The sequence below is a fragment of the Octopus bimaculoides genome, chromosome 5 (genome assembly GCF_046866305.1).
Source record: "Octopus bimaculoides isolate indiv1 chromosome 5, ASM4686630v1, whole genome shotgun sequence".
Classification (NCBI taxonomy): Eukaryota; Metazoa; Mollusca; class Cephalopoda; order Octopoda; family Octopodidae; genus Octopus; species Octopus bimaculoides.
Genome location: NC_142932.1, coordinates 49,276,793 through 49,295,266, shown reverse-complemented (window position 1 = coordinate 49,295,266; position 18,474 = coordinate 49,276,793). Strand labels below are relative to the sequence as shown.

General features: G+C 34.1%; 1 protein-coding gene across 9 annotated transcripts in view; it reads right to left on the bottom strand.

Moving 5' to 3' along the window:
• Window positions 1-13,834: 13,834 nt before the first annotated feature.
• The window catches only part of LOC106870613 (sterile alpha motif domain-containing protein 3), a 193,783-nt gene continuing 189,143 nt past the window's right edge, over window positions 13,835-18,474 (bottom strand). For all 9 annotated transcript variants that reach the window (XM_014916743.3, XM_052967812.2, XM_089352215.1 and 6 more), the window contains one exon: window positions 13,835-16,469. In XM_014916743.3, the coding sequence (XP_014772229.1) occupies window positions 15,553-16,469 (917 nt within the window). In that variant the 3' untranslated portion in view covers window positions 13,835-15,552. The remainder of the gene's footprint in view (window positions 16,470-18,474) is intronic.

The following is an 18,474-nucleotide window of genomic DNA, read 5'->3' as shown; positions in this document are numbered from 1 at the left end:
GCTTTTAAGTAGGTAAAAGACTCTTCAGGAACAATTCATAAAACTAAGTAAAGCTTGAAACATTTTGGTTGCAATTAATGTTCACTATCAAGTTGTCTACATGAAAGTGTGTGAAAGTGTGCATAAAGAAAATGAATTTGCACACACATATAGACAAGAAAATTATGATGCACACAGGCATATATTATATATATATATATTGTGGAGGCGCAATGGCCCAGTGGTTAGGGCAGCGGACTCACGGTTTTGATTTCCAGACCGGGTGTTGTGAGTGTTTATTGAGCAAAAACACCTAAAGCTCCACGAGGCTCCGGCAGGGGATGGTGGTGAACCCTGTTGTACTCTTTCACCACAACTTTCTCTCACTCTTTCTTCCTGTTTCTGTCGTACCTGTATTTCAAAGGGCCAGCCTTGTCACACTGTGTCATGCTGAATATCCCCGAGAACTACGTTAAGGGTACACGTGTCTGTGGAGTGCTCAGCCACTTGCACATTAATTTCACGAGTAGGCTGTTCCATTGATCGGATCAACTGGACCCCTCGACGTCGTAAGCGATGGAGTGCCAACAACATATATATATATATACACACACGGTTGTGTGTGTGTGAAGGTGAGTGACTAAGTGGTTGGGGTATTTGGCTCACAATCGTAAGGTCATGAATTTCAAAACTGGTGGTGTATCGTGTCCTTGAGCAAGATGCTTTATTTCATGTTGCTCAGGTCCCCTGAAATGGTTAAAATGAGTTGTACCTGTAATTCAAAGGGCCAGCTTTGTCACATTGTGTCACACTGAATCTCCCCGAGAACTATGTTATAGGTACACAAGCTCAGCCACTTGTACATTAATTTCATGAACAGACTGTTCTGTTGATCAGATCAACTGGAAATCTCATAACCATAATCGATGGAGTGCCAGTTTACAAATACACACACACACACACATAAAATATATTTGTTCAAATCTAAGTGCACAACATGTCATCTCATTGAAATAAATGGTTAAATTTAGTGCTATATTAACTTCATCTGTTCTTCAAGGATAAAATAAATTTATGAGTTCATGATAATTTGAGTTCATATAATGATATAATGATTGCCAAATTATTGTAATAGTTTCAAGTTTGTTTTCAAAAAATCAACAATTACGTTTTTTTTTAATTAATAACTGATAAAGTTATGAAAAAAATGTTGGTGCACACAAACATTTTATCTTAAGCTTGTAAGAAAATTAATTTTGTAAATCACTGAGCTAAATTCTTGATATACAACTAAATTAAAAAGGTATACCAGTGTGCATGTAACTGTGTGTGTATGCATATATCTGTGGTTTGAAGTTATTGATTCTGTAAAAAGAAATTTATTTTAAAAATCAGTGAAGAAGAGGATTTTAAAGATTTTTTTTTTTTTAATAATGAAATAATGGACATCTTGACATAGTATGATATGACACATTGCATGAGATGACAATTCAACAACTAAGAAATAACAAACAATACCAGCAGAAAAAGAAAAATATCAACTGAAATTAAAACAAAAAAAAAAATTTTTAAACCTAAGAAAACATCAATGAATTCTTGACATTTTTTAAGGATTGTGAAAGAATGGGAATGGAGAGGCTAGCAGGTGTTAGTGGGCAAGGAAGTTGGAATGAGGTAGAGCAGAAAAGGATTGAAGATGAACCAATACATTAGAATCTGGCAACAGGCAGATAATTGAACATTATCATGGAAATTAGAAATTAAAAAAAATTACAGCTTTAACAAAACCAAAAAAAAAAAAAGGACAAAATAATATTAAACAATGTTTACATGTTTGTGATAAAAACATAAGAGAACCAACATAAATTTCCTTCAATAAATCTCTCCACCACCATTTTCCAAAATGGAAAATAGATGTTTCAAGTACTAAGTCTCAGAACACGGAATTGTCTTCTTAAGTCTGGTATTTGGTTCTGATTTCATAGCATGAAACAGATTAGCAATAAATCTCACCTTGGATAAAACAGTGATCTATTTCAGGCAACATTCAAAGATAATCTGCTACTTATTTCTGACAGCTATATCAACTGAAACAATGTAGAATTGGGTGTACTATGCAAATACACAACACAGTGGCTGCACTTGATTTCAATTCAACACTGCTAATCTTGTAATCCAATATTTTATCCACTTCTTTTACATAAGGACAGAATAAAGTAGACTATACAATGAAGTTAGTAGACCCAAACTGAAACACTACATATCTTATCTATGTGTGTGTGTGTATATATATATATAAAATACAAAAACACACAGCATTTTAATTCTAAGTCATCAGACTGTAACCATGCTAGGGCACTGCCTTAAGAGCTTTAATCAGTCAAACCAACCCAGTATTAATTATTTTTAAGTCTTCTATTTACATTGGTATCTTTCTGCTGAGCTGCTAAGTAACAAGGACATAAAAAAAAAACCACCAACAAATTAGTTGCCAAAGGATAACACAATTAAAGATGCATACTGCTACACCTGTGCATGTACAGATGTTGTTGTTCAATGAGTTCTTCCATTTTCAAGACACTGGTGATTAATTGAAGTGAGATGTGGCTGGTATTTCTGGAATGTCAAGTGATCTCATGGAAACTCCACTGTTTGCAGCTACACAAATATATGTATGCATGTGTGAGTGTATATACATACATATATATTTGCACAAAGGTATACATATGTGCCTGTAGTATCTGCATGTTGTTATATTCATATCAGATAATTACTAAAGATATATCTGTATTGATGGGCTTATATATTTGTAATATATTTACATAAACATATATTTATGCCAGTTGGTATTTTATATGTGCATCTATATATGTACATGTGTATATCTTTCACTTATTCTCTCTGTATGCATGTACACATACAACTATATTTCTTTTGTTCCCACCTCCCACCAATGTTTTTAAACATCTGCTAGTGTTCCTTTTATTTATTCCTTGCTCTGACCATTGATTTTCCCCTCAACATGTTACTTCTTCCTTCTTACTAAACCTAATTTATTTATCCTTCAATCTCATTTGACATTTTTCTCTCCAACACAAAAGGTTGTTTTTCACAGTATAAAAATATATTCCACTGTTTGAATTATTTATATTACTTTTTGCCAAAACAAAACATCAGTAGTTTCCTTAGGCTCCACTGTTTTATTATGTCCAACTGTTTTGTGACATTATCCTTAAGCTACTTCTTCGATTGACTCTTCCCCTCTCTCTCAGAAGAAACCAAATTTATAGAGCGTTGGGTAACTGTTTAGAGAAACATTAGTTTATATAGAGGCAGGAGTGGCTGTGTAGTAAGAAGTTTGATTCCTAATCTCATGGGTCCTGATTCAGTACCACTGCATGGCACATTGGGCAAGTGTCTACTACAATAGACCCTGGCTATAATAGAAGACACTTATGAGTGGATTTGGCAGATATTAAACTACAAGCCCATCATATATGTGTCTTTAGTTCACTACCACTGCTTGACAACCTCTGTTGGTTTGTTTACACCCCTATAATTTAGCAGTTTGGCATAAGAGATAAGCTTTAAAAAAAGGGGGGCAGGGATCAATCTGTTTAATTAAAACCCTCCAAAGCAGTGCCCAAAATGGCTGCATCCCAATTAATTTTAATAAACAAAGCATTCTTGCCTATGAACCAACACAAAATTCTCACTGGATGTAAATAGACAACAGCAATATATAATCATTTCTACTAAAGGTACAAGGCCTGAAATTTTTGTGGAGGGGACTAGTTGATTACATCAACCCCAATGTTTCACTGGTACTTAATTTACCAACCCTGAAAGAATGAAATGTAAAGATGGACAAAATGCCATTAAGTATTTTACTTGACATGCTAATGATTCTGCCAGTTCATCACCTTAACAGCAATATATAATGACTATTATTTTGCAGTGCCAAGCACAAAACACCCTGACACTCAGCAAGCCTATGTTATAGGTCATGATCAAAGGTTTCACACTTCTTGGAAATTTATCAATGACATTGGCAGCCTTAGTGAAATCACTGCCATCAATTTTATATCAGCTTTTTCATGTGGACATGGAAAATCTGATATATTTTATTAGGCAATACTCGATAGCTGGATGCTCTTCCTGTTACCAACCATTATTTTCAAGTAAGTTACTCTATTCTACTTTGCAAGCTGAACCATTGAGCTGCGAGACATTTTGATTCTGAGAGATATAAATGTTACCACTACTCAAAAAGTGTTAAGGCAAAGACATGGTGAGACAAACACACTTATGTATATAAATATGTGAGTGTGTGTGTGTGTGTGTGTGTGTGTGTGTGTGTGTGTGGACTGGATTGCCTATGTTCAGTCCAGTGTAGGACAAGGGCCTTGGCATGTTCTCTCCACCAACTAGTTTGATATGGAGGCTGTGAATTTGAGCTTGAGATCATGCTGGTTTGAGCCTACTCTGCCACGTTAGCTCAACATGGCTTGACAGAAGGGGTGCAGTTTTTATCCTCTTACTCATGAGTAGTTAAGTTGATTACATTGACCCCAGTGCTCAATTGGCATTTATCTTATTGACTCCAAAAGGATGAAAAGCAAAGCCAACCTTAGTGGGACTTGAACTCAGAACATAAAGACAGATGAAAACCCACTGAACATTTCATCCAGCATGCTAATGATTCTACCATATACATATATACACATACATACATATATACATACACACAAATACATGTGTATGTAGCAAGCTTCCTTACAGTTTTAGTCTACAAAATTGCATTCACAAGACATTGGTCAACCCAAAGATACAATAAAAGTCACTTGCTCAAAATGTCATATAGTGAGATCACATCCTGCTCCCAAAATCCTATGGCTGCCAGTCAAACATCTTAACCACACAGAAATACCTTCATCTCTTTTAACTTTAATTTTTTGCACTTTCCTTTCATCATCGTATGTTTATATAATCTCTGTGAATACCACCTAGTGCCTCATGTGCCATAGACTAACCACCAATGATATACACAATTGTTGTGACTATATTAGTCAAATGGATGTAGAGGTTTCTGATGATAATCCAATAAGATTCGAAAATCTATTAACCCATTACCTACCAGTGATCTCATATGAGATCACTTAAAAATTACAAATTTCGTAATTATCTGTCAATATTTACACATATCTAACCTTTTTGCTATATCTACTAGGTATATTTCTCTGATATTCAAATAAGGTTTGCTAACTTTTCACCCAGTATCTCACTTATTTCTATTTAAAATGTTATTTTGATCATTCCAGCGTGTTTCTAAGGCTGTTTTATGCTAGAAATCAAAGTTTAATAAAAAAAAAATTCCACTTAATAGAATTATGGGAGGTAATGGGTTAAGTATGTTCATCATTTTTACAAGCAGGACTCTAGCATGGCTACAGCCTTTGGACTGAAACATATAAAAGAATATATGACTCCATATAAGTGCCACTCTCTTACTGAGGCATAAAATAATTTTTGTACAACGTATGCATAAACAATTCTGACTTAGGATATTACTGCTACTCATATGATAAAACCTGGAGAGAACAACAAGTAAATTCTACTCCAGCAGGTTTAAAACTCATGACCAAGAGAACAGAAACTTAAGACTCTGATATGTTTAGAATATATTCCACTGTGTCAATGGCTACCACTGTCTTTATGACATTTATAATCTTTTCTTACATTGGTACAAGTCCACAAATTTTAGTGAGGAAAGTGTAGTCAATTTAATGAACCTTAGTACTTAACTGATACTAAAGAACAATAATAAGCATAGATGGTATTGGAGGAATTAGTAGTCAGAATGTAATGAAATATAAGTAATATGTACAGTCATTTATTCATTCCATCAAGTATGCTTATCATTACTATTTCATTATTGGTATACAATGTATATTATGTGTATTCATTCATTTTTATGTGTATTTTTCATTATTGACATGGGTTAGATGAATATTTTCCCTGATGCTAATAAGCCATACCTGTTTTTAAAGTAAGAGGTCTGATGTTCTACATGGCACAAAACAAATAAAGGATTTAACAGGTGTGACAACACTGCTTAAAAGTCACAGTGTTCATAGAAGCAAGAACAAATGTAGACAAAACCACACATGTAGATAGGAGAAGACCCCCTTTGGTCATGAATGACCATGGGATTGCACCTAGAAAGTTACCCTCCGAGGCACAAGTCCGGGCAAGGTTGTTTGTGGAAGGCCAGCAGTCGCCCATGCATACGGCCAATACAGCTTGGCACCAGTGATGTCGCAACTCATTTCTACAGCTGACTGGAGCAACATGAAATAAAGTGTCTTGCTCAAGAACACAACATGCAGCCTGGTCCGGGAATCGAACTAACAACCTCACAATCATAAGCTCAACACTCTAACCACTGAGCCATGCACCTTCACATAGATACATGCATATATATATACATACATACACACATACATGATTTCCATTCACCAAATCTATTAACAAGGCTTTGGTTAGCCAGGAGCTATAGAAGACACATCCTCAAGGTGTCACACAGAGGGACTGAACCTAAAATCACAGGGTTGGGAAGCAAACTTTTTAACTACACAATCACACATGAGACTTCTGAAATTATGAAGTTGGGAAGCATGAAGACTTTTCTACCTGAAGAAACTTCAAATAATGAAGTAAAAGATATGAATCAAGTAAATTTAATAGCTATGCTCAACATGTATTGATTATTTTTATCTCGTTCATTATAAACACAATGAAATATATATTATATATATTGGTACTCTTTTTATAGACTCTGGAGGGAACAAATACAAAGCTAGCATGGCAGAAGCCAATAAAAAAATATTTTCATATGTGTATAGATATATATAATTATATTATATTATATATTTATTTATATGTATGTATGTATACATACCATACACGGACACACAAACTTTATAAACCAGAATGATAAAGGTCAAAGTCATTATGGATCCAAATGGACTTTGTTTTAAATTTTTGTTGTCATTTTTATGCCATGAATGATTCAAATGATATCTTCCTCTCTTCATTTCACCAGCCTCAGAGGCTCAAGCAAAAAAGTCATGACTGTAACCATTCCTATTCTAATTTGACATTAAAAGTAAAAACAGAAGTTAATCCTAGTGCAAGAGTCCAGAACATTGATTTAGGAAAAGAAAACAATAAAATTTTTAAAAAACTTGAGAGTATGTGTGTGTGAGTTCTCATGTCTGTATCATCTTTTGGAAATTGAGAACTTCAAGCTAGAATCAAAGTTAATCTTCTGAACCATGAAGATTCATATGATTGTGAGGGTTTAACTTTGGTTTCCATTGTGCTGATTGGATGAGAGATAAAAATTTCCCAGGATAAAACTGGTTTATTCGCAGGTAGCTTTTTCCCACAAGAGGAACTGAACTTGGCACTGCAAATTAATAAATCATTCGTCGAGTTGACAGTACTACTTCTTGGAGTAGCAAATTGTTCCTATATTGGTTTCAAAGTTTCATACAAAGCCAGTAAGTTTAGAAGATGGGTTAGTTGATTAAATTGACCCATATTTCATCAACTGTGAATGGATGAAAGGAAAAGTCAACCTCGGTGGAATTTGAACTCAGAACATAAAGATGGGCCAAATGCCACTAAGCATTTTGCCCAGTATGATTTTGCCAGTTTGTTGGCCACTTTTTGCTGTTCCTCTATTGCTGAAGTTAATTACAGCAAGTTGAGCTGGGACATTTGAGAGCTTAAGTGACCTGATCAAGGACAAATATATTGCAGTGTTGTGGATAGGGTATGAATGAACCATCAACTGCTCAGTCACTAATCAACTATTACAGCCACTTAACTTTTACCATTGAAATGGTTTTACAACCAAGGAATTCACTTATTTAAATTTATTTTCCTAAAGGTGCTGATATGGTCGTGTCTTAAGAGGCTCAATTCCCAACTGCATGGTTGCAGATTCTGCCCCACTGCATGGCACCTTGGCAAGTGTCTTCTACTATAGTGGATTTAGTAGACAGAAACTGAAAGAAACCTCTGTGTGTGTGTGTGTGTGTGTGTGCATTTACACTCCCATAACTTAGTGCTTCAGCAAAAGAGATTGATATAATAAGTATCAAACTTAAAAAAAGTAAGTATTGGGGTTGATTCATTTGACTAACAAATTCTTCAAGGTGGTGCTCCAGCATGGACACAATCTAATGACTGAAACAAGTAAAAGGTATACCCTTCAGGTTTTTTGAAAAGCCTGTTTACTCAACAAGTTCAGGAACCCCAACTACAAACCCAAATTAGGAACTGCTGCTTTATCACATGTCCTTGGCAACATCCACAATGACCACATCAGTCACTATTACATCCACTTGGTCCCTACTAACTCCGTCCTTTGTATTTTTTTGGACCTATGTGGACATTTTATTTATTATACAAATGAAGATCTTTAAATGAAATGGTTGAACAAAAAGTTACTTATTATTATTATTATTATTCCTATTTGATGCACAAAGTTTTGTGAAAGTACCTAGGGTGCTTCATTCACAATCACTAGATTGTGGGTTAGATTCCCAGACCGGACAGTGCAAAACACTTCATTTCATGCTGCTCTGTAATCATTTCGACATCTGACATGTGGCACACTTGTGCATCTGTACAGGCAATATTGATTGATGGAGGGAGTGAGCTAATGTGTACAGCACATACATTTTATCACTATAAACAAATCATTTGGGCAGGTCATTCAGCAAAATCTGACCACTCACATGTTATCTTTGATGGGAGATTCCATCATTATCATTCAATAGTTTCAGGCAAATTTCTACTGCATCACCTGGTACACCTCCATGTTCCTGAGATGTATGCGGCATTGTGTGTCCTTGTTTTTGTTGGTGGAGTACACTCTTCCCATTACTGTATTGCATCAGTTTGCTTTGTTGTGAGGCTTGGCTTGAGTTTTTTGTTGCATTAGTGCTGGTGTTGCATCTTGTTATTATTATCATTATTATTTGTAGTAGTAGTAGTAGTAGTAGTAGTAGTAGTAGTAGTAGTAGTAGTAGTAGTAGCAGCTGCAGCGACAATAACAATAACAGTAGCAGTGTTCCATTTGAAATTCAGCTATACCGAATTCCAGGTAATGTTTCTTAGTAATTTCCATACCTTTCTTCATGTGTGATTTCTCTGTTCTTGTAGAGTTGGAAGCAAGATATAAATGAGTGAGAAGAGTCAACAGTACCAACCAACCAGCTAGGAAAGGGATTGGTTCATGAAGTAAAAGAAAAGAGATGGGAGCTGAAGGAAATAAGAATTGGTCATGAATAAAAAGTTCTGTGTATACATAAAGAGCTGAAAATGTGTGTGTAAATATATATATATATGTGTGTGTGTATGTAGATGATACTGCAATAATGAAAATCCAACAAACAAAATACAAAATTAAAACCAAGTATTAGTAATCAGAAAGTCATAATAATAATAAGAAGAATCAACACTAGAAAACAACAATTTTTTCCCACAATTATTATTATTAGTATTATTTTTTGCAAAAAATACCCTATGTTCTATGAACTGTTCTACAAAGCCAATATTATGTATTGTGCAATAATGATGATGATGATGATGATGATAATGGTTTCTTATATAGGTACAAGGCCCGAAATTTGAGGGGAGATGTTAGTCGATTGAATCGACTCTAGTGCTTAACTGATACTTTATTTATTGAGTTCCTCATTCCCCACATTGGAAAGATGAAAGGCAAAGTCAACCTTGGCAAAATTACATGAACAATTACAAATAATAGATCTTTCTCGTTTTGGCACAAGGCCAGCAATTTTGAGAGGAAGAATGGGGGAGGGGGTGCAAACTGATTATATTGACCCTGAAAGGACGAAAGGCAAAGCTGACCTTGGTGGCATTTGAACTGAGAATGTAAAGCCAGAAGTAATGCTCACTAAGTGATTTGTCTGGCATGCTAATGATTCTGCCAGCTTGGTGCCTTAATACTACTACTATTACTACTACTACTACTACTACTAATAATAATAATAATCCTTTTTACAATAGGTACAAGGCTTGAAATTTTAAGGGAGGGAATTAGTCGATTACATCAACCCCAGTGCTCAACTGGTATTTATTTCATCGACCCTGAAAGGATGAAAGACAAAATGAACCTCAGTGGAATTTGAACTCAGGACATAAAGACGGACAAAATGCCATGAAGCATTTTGCTCAGAATGCTAACAATTCTGCCAGCTCACCCCCTTCTAATAATAATAATAATAATAATAATAATGATGATGATGATGAGTTCTTACATAGGCACAAGGCTACACATTTGTAGGGTAAGGGGAAGTGGAGGGCCGCTTCAGTTGACTAAATCAACCCCCACTCCCACAGTGGATAGCCGCCAAAATTGATTTTGGCAAGATCTGAATCAGACTCAGAAGAGATGACACTTCAACACCACAACATGGCATTTAGTTCAACATTTAAACAATTCTGCTATTATTAATCAACCTTACAATAATAATAATAATAATATGTGCAGCATGCTACTCTAATTCCAAAAGTAACATTGGCCAACACAGATTAATTGAAAAACAAAGAAAAGAAAAAAAATATTTACTTGAGGTTGCAAATTATAGGATTTGATATAACCTTATGGCTAATACCAAGGCCCTGTGATTATTACAAAGACTCTGTAGTAATGTGGATATTACCAAGGGCAAGTGGTTATTACCAAAGCCATGTGATATTACCAAGGCCATGTGATATTATTGCCAGAACTGTGTCATATTATTACCAAGGCTGTGTGATGTAGTTACCAAGACCATGTGATATTGTTACCAAGGCTGTGTTATATTATTATCAAGGCTGGGTGATTATTATTAACAGATTTACATGATGTTAATTATCAAAGCCATGTGATCATTAATAGGGCAGTATCATATTATGAAAATGGTGATAATATTATTTCCATCATTAAGATTATTACCATCAGCAGTAGCATTACCAGGTCTATTTGAAATTACCAAGACTATTATTTACCAAAACTGAGTGATACTGTCAAGATGGTCAAAATAAACATTATTGAATTTGTGCGGTATTACCACAGAATATAACTATGAAGTCCATGAAATAATTTGTCAAGGCTACAAAATATTTTACCAAGGCCACAAGATATTATCAAGGCCATGAATATTACGAGGTTTTTGCCATATTACAAACATGTTGATATTATCAAATATCCAGTATTTCCAAGGCTGAATGATATGAAAAAGATGTAATTATTGCCTGAACTATGTGATATTACCAAAGCTGTGTGGTATTTCTGAAAGCTGTGACATTACCAAGACAATGATATAAATAATTATCAAATCTGTATAATATTAAGAAGGCCATAAGATTCTACAAAGTCTCTGATAATACTAAGACTATACATATTGCCAAATTGCATGGTGTTATTAAGGTCACAGGATATTTATGTGACCATATTGTAAAGGCCTGTTTAACCATTTGGCATTTAAACCAGCAACATCCCACCCAAATATTCTACTTGTGTCATGTACAAACCAGCCAGATCCAGCCTCTCACACTTACCCTACAATGTCACTCTAAAAATAAACAATCATACCATTGAAATCTTGTAGGTATGAGATAATGCATGATTAATTCAAAACAATGTGATTAAATAAGCATTACATTTGACAAAGTAATTTGAAATCTAAAGATTTAAAACAACAAAACTGGTGATATTATAACTAAAATTTGTAGGATTATTATCCAAGTCTGTGTGATATGACCAGTGTTGGTGATGTTATCAAGGTTATTTGATATAACCAACATAGTAACATAAAGAATGTGTAGAATTTAATAAAGTCACATTACCATATTTACACTGTATCAACCGGGCTGTATGAATTTATAAGACCTGTTTTATATCAGCAAGGCTGCATTATTCCCAAAGTTGTATATGATATCAACAAGTCTATGATATTATGAATAATGTATGTTATTACAAAGTTTATGTAGCATAATCAATGAAATATCAACCAAACTACATGATATTTCCACTGATTTACTGATGAAGTGTAGCTTTATCAAAGATGTTTTCAACTGAGATACAATATTACCAATACTATATTATTTAGTATAGCAACATTGTTATATAACTATGACTGTGTGATCTTAGGATGATTGTGATATAACAATAGGAGTAACATTATCAAGTCATAAAGTAGTACCAAAATCAAAATACAAGAATGCTACTAAAGCCCCAGGGTATCACCCATGACCATGAAATTATGCTTGGGGATAGCATCATTGTTGGGTATACATATATAGAGATACATACACACACGCACATAATACATGTAATTTATATTCATGGATTATACGTATATACACACACATATACACAGATATACACAGATATATATATATATATATATATATATATATATATATATATATATACACACATACACACACAGATACAACATGGGCTTTCCTCCTTTTTTTTCCAGCAAGAAACTAATACAACATTTATCAAAACTTGCCCCTACCATGTTGTCTTCTCTTTGTGCATGTTGCCTTCTTAGTATATATATATATATATATATAAAATCATAATTACAGACATCTCAAAAGTAAATAGATGGTCCTCCTTATACTGATTTATCTCTGCAGACACAACTCATTAGTACCATGCCAAAATGGGTTAAACCATTAAATAGCTGCACAAGACATATCTACTAAATACTAGATTAATTATTTAAATGCATAAAATGACATTATCTTGATTATAGACATAGGTTTTTCAAGAATGGTGTCTATTTACTTTTGAAATTTCTGTGTGTATACAAGTGTGTGTGCGTGTGTATATATATATATATACACACACATATATTAGTTGCTATTATGTTAAACTGTCGTATGTCCAAATTTGGCCAAATGTGTTTTTTCCAATATTTAATTTTGCTTGAAATAGCTGGTTCTTTTGGTCAAACTATCATATCTCCAGCTGCTTCAGATGAATATTGTCTAAGTGTAGTGCAACAGTTTAGCATTTTTCAAAAGTGTAGTAAGCCCTACATACGACAGTTTTGCAAAAATATTTCTGTCTGAAAATATCATACATGCATGTAGTTACGATTTTATGCACCCACAAAGTATTATTGTTAAGCTGAAACTGTTGCTAATGTAAAAAGAAATGAATGGGTAAGTCTATTTTTTAACTTTCTGAAAAAGAACATTTTGGACTTACGACACGTTTGCATTATAGCAATAATGTATGTGCGTATAAATACATACATATATATATATATTACACACTCACATACAGTCATGATACTGCTTATCTATGTGATATTAATAAAGCCATGCCTTTGCAATATGAAAACAATATTACTAAAATCATGACACTACCTAGGCAGTAGGATATTACTGCAGACTATGATATCCGTGTCTAACCTTGGTGCATGGTTATATATTTTAGAGGAGAGTACAGTTGATTAAACCACTCTTTGTATTGGACTGGTATTATATTTTATCAACCCAGGAAGGACGAAAGACTAAGTTGACTTGGCTGCTCCATCTTTCTGTCAATTCTGCTAATCAACCTACCATGATATCAATGTTACTAAAGCCAAGACAATCTCATAGGCTGTGATAATTTTATCCTGTGGGCTGTGTGATATTAACAAAGTTATAGATCATATTACCTTAACAACAATGTTATTTAAGCCATGATATCACATTGTCTGTGTGATATTAATATAATTGTATTACCTTGACAACAATGTTATTAAAATTATGGTATCACATGGGCTGTTTAATATTAACAAGAGCATTATATTACTTTGACAACAATGTTATTAAAGCAATGATATCATGCTGGCTGTGATATTAACAGAAACATATTATTACCATGAGATAATCTTATTATTAACACCATGGTTACAAGACAGGTTATGTGATATACACAAAACTATATTACCTTCATAACAATGTTATAAAAAAAAACTAACTTGGCAATGTTATTAAATCTATTGTATTACATGGGCTGTGTGATATTAACAAGACCATGCTATTACCTTCGCAACAAGGTCATTAAAGCTATAGTATCACATGGGCTGTGTGATATTAAGAGAACAATGATATTTCTATGGTGACATTGTCATTAAAATTATTGTATCACATGGGCTGTGTGACATCAACAAGAAATGATATTAACCATGGGATAAACATGAAAACTTGGGTATTACATGGGCTGTGTAAAATTAACCACGACCCATGATAATACTTAACAACAATCTTACTAAGGCCATGATACCATCTAGGTTTTATGATATTAATTAATATAACAATGACAATGATTTTCTTAAAGCTAACACATTACCAACAGTCAACAATAGTAGATAGCCCATATGATGTCACATGGACCATGTGATATTTCTGAAAGAGAATTGAACAGTGTAATCGATTCAATTAATCAGTGTATTACTGGTATCTATTTTTAACCAAAAAGCAAAGTTGACCCTGCAAGGATTTGAATTCAGATGGGTGCAACTAAATTATCTACAACATATAGTCGAAATGCTCTACTATTTTCGCCAACTCACTGCCCTCTAGGCTGTGCAATATTAAGATGACCACAATATCACTATGACAATGATATTATCGAGACTATAAGGCATTATCAATACTCTGATATTACCGATATCTCGATATTATCAACAGACAACATTAACCAACAACGCCATGATACCACTTTAGGCTGTGTGATATTTAACTAGGCAGTTAGTGACATTATATACAAAGGCTCTATAGTATTCACCAGGGCTGTGAAAATAATAACAAGGCCATGAGATTATTACCAGGGTTGTGTGCGATATTATTACCAAGTCTATAATACCAAAAGTATCACGTTATCATGACAAGAACAAGAAGAAAAACAAAGAAAAAAAAGAACCAGGATAATTTGCTTTTCTTTTGAGAGATGAGAGGGAGAGAGAGAGTGAGAGAGAGAGAGATAGAAAGAGAAACAAAGAGAAATAAAAATAAATTCAGAGGGAAAAGTTAGATTTGGTTAAATTCCTTTGAATTGTTGTTTTAAAATCAGTTTGGAGTATAGCAACTCTTTCTCTTAGTTCCTCAAACTGTAGGTTCTTTTCTGAAGATGTTCATTATCTAAGACAGAGAAAGTATATATGAAAAATATATGTAGAGTGAGAAAGAGAGCCAGAGAAAAAGAGAGTTCATGAGGCAGAGATAGAGAGAGAGAGAGACTGAGAGTAAGAGAGAGAGAGAGACTGAGAGTAAGAGAGAGATAGAGATAGACAGAGAAAAAGAGAGGGAGAGAGAAGAATTGTGGTTATTGTCTTCTTAGTCTTATTGCAACTCTTCAGATATGTTATTAATTTTTTTCTCTTTTTTTCTTTTTTACATTTAGAATAATATGGTTCTTCATTCATACTGCACCCCCCACCATCCCCACACTTTAGTATTGTTTCCCCCCACTCAGCATTTTTATCGTCTTTTCGCTTTGCCATCAGTAACTCGACCCCACTTCTGCAGCCGTTGCACCAACTGTTTGCTGACTGGAGGAATAGGATAAGAATCGCGAATGTGCAGGATACCTTTTTGGATGAAGTTGTAAGTGTTGGTTAGAGTCCTGGGGTATTGCATATTAAACACCCAATATGCAGAGAAAAGGGCTGCAAATGCAATGGTGAACTCTTCAAATTCTTGGACAATCTGTTCTTCAGCAACAAGGAAAAACTCGTCGCTTTTGAAAATTGGACCTTTTGAGAGGAGCATAGGTACAATTCGACCTTTAGGGTCAGGCTCTTCCATGCTCCCTATCTCGTAGACCATTTCTGTAAGATTTTCTCGCATAAGCATTGGTAAAAGGCAGAGTGCAGTGACCATGTCCCAATACTGTCTTAGAGCAACGTTCTCTTCTTTGACTTCACTGGCTTGTTGTAAAATGCCACTGGATCCCGGGTAGTTACGCGAGAGATCAATAATGCCACTGGCATATTTGACACAATATTCTTGGATGGTATGGTCAATATCCAAATCTGTAACACGCTGAAACTCAACGAGCAACTCCTTGTCAATGAACAAACATGGGTAGGTTTCCTTAATCATGGCAATAGTTGGTGCTTCAATAGTAATGAAGGATCGACGGACATCAAATGTATTCTCCATATATAGGCGAATGTCACTAGGAGATTTGCTTTCCATGTCATCCCTTGACGACGAGGACGGCTTCATTTTCTTTTCATTTGGGTAGTCATTGTTTTGGTCGGCAGAGTCGAGATCTTGTGAGACACTTGTTGATGGAGTTATGTTGTCAATACTACTCGACTTCCGTTTGCCTCGCTGTGACATCATCGAAGGACTTAAAATTGGCAACTCCAAACTCTCGTTTTGATATTTGGCTGAAAATACAAAGAAAGAAAACAAAAGTAAGCAGTGGTAAAAGAAAAAAAATGCATTAGAATTATTAAAAATAGTTTTAAAGAAACTATGACAATAAACAATTAAGTAAAACTTTTAATTTTTATGATGTGCAAATTGATATTTCAATAGCAAAGAAGACAGAACTATTCTTATGAGATACAAAATGACAGAAGGTGTTATTATTTAAGTGATTTTACAAATGTTTAAACTAGTTTTGTGTCATACAGTGTTTGTGGTATAATTTTGTAGCTCAACTTAACTATTTTCCTCAGTATGGACGCATTCCCACAGCTTTCCATGCACTTACAATTCACCTCTGATATTCAAACATGCCCTAATCCTGTTCTACGCCATCACTCAATTTGCTAAAAATAGCAACCAGATCTCAAATCACACTCTTTAACAAAAAGAGAGGTCACACGAGATGATGAAATCCTAGATGCACACTCGCTGAACAGTAAAAGGTAAAAAAAATAGAATGAACAAAATTTGAATCTCTTAGTTAATAAGTTTACTTGATCAATGTTGGCTCATGAGCGGGGATAAGGACAAAAACAAACACTAAAAAAAAAAAGACATTAAAAACATATATATATATGTCATACCGGCCATGACGAAGGGAAATAGCCCTGAAACTCGAGTCGTCTTTATATATATATATTTATATTTATATATTTATATATTTGATCCTTTATATTGAACACTCAATATTTCATCTACATTCAATACTTTCTTTCATGGTGCCATCCATTTTTATTTTATTTTATTTTATATTGTATATTGTATATTCCATATTCTATACCCCACATTAGTTCTGCAGGAATATAAATAAAACATAAAAAACAGATAGTGTTGGAACTCTTTTAAGCAAAATAATATATTCCTCTATACACAATCATACAAAAAACCCCCACCTTTTTTGTATTTATTTTTACTCATATATATATATATATATATATATATATATAGCAACACCAAACACATACAATATCAAGGTTGCCATTGCAACAATAACAATGTCGATATAAACAGTACATCAATGTTATTCATAACGACAATCACAATTGGATAGTTTGATGGTTCTCAGTCATTTGGCAATGAGGATTCAGTTGTTTGATCAATGGAAATACCATCTTATGGAATTAATGCTTAATTGGCTGAGCATTTCACAGATGTGTAGACCCTTAATGTTATTCTCAGATAGAATCAGCAAGATACAGTGAGTGACAGGGCTGTATTTTTGAATTACAGGCAAAAACCTGTCTTATAAGTTTCTGTATAATTTCCGTCTACCTAATTTCACTCACAAGCTATGCACTGAACAAAGGTTATAGAGAATGACACTTTCCCATGATGCCACACAGTTGAATCAAACCCAAGATCCCAAACACAACAACATTAACTCTTAAGAGTTTTGTACTACAATTAATTCTTAAGTTTTGAAACTGCACATAGCAGAAATTCATGAAACATTATTGTTTGGGGCCAAAAGTCAAGAACTAGTTTAGCCTCAATTTAGAAAGAACTTTCCAAGAAAAGATTTCTGTTTACACCATGTGTCAGTGGGGGGGGGGGGGTTTTTGTTCTTTTAAAGTTTATTCAGTGAATTTCTTAGATTATTTTCTTCTTTTGATTTTCAAGTGGTGAGTTTGAATTCAGTGATATTTTAGATAAATGATATATAATTTATTAATATTCATTAATGATTTAATTAGAGAAAGAGAGCTTGAACTTAAAAGTAATCAGTGATTCAAGTTATTCTAGCTGGAATTTATATCAGGATTATCAATTTTGAGCAGGAGTGGTGTGGTTATGTAGTTGATCATTGCATTAGTGATGCACCTGACAAAACTTTGTTAGTGATGCACACCTGACAAAACTGAATGTAGAAGCAAAAGTCATTCAGTTATTTTCATCAACATAATCTTAGAAATTTGCCAGAATGAGCAATGAGACCACAAGGTATGTACATGAGCCATGTCA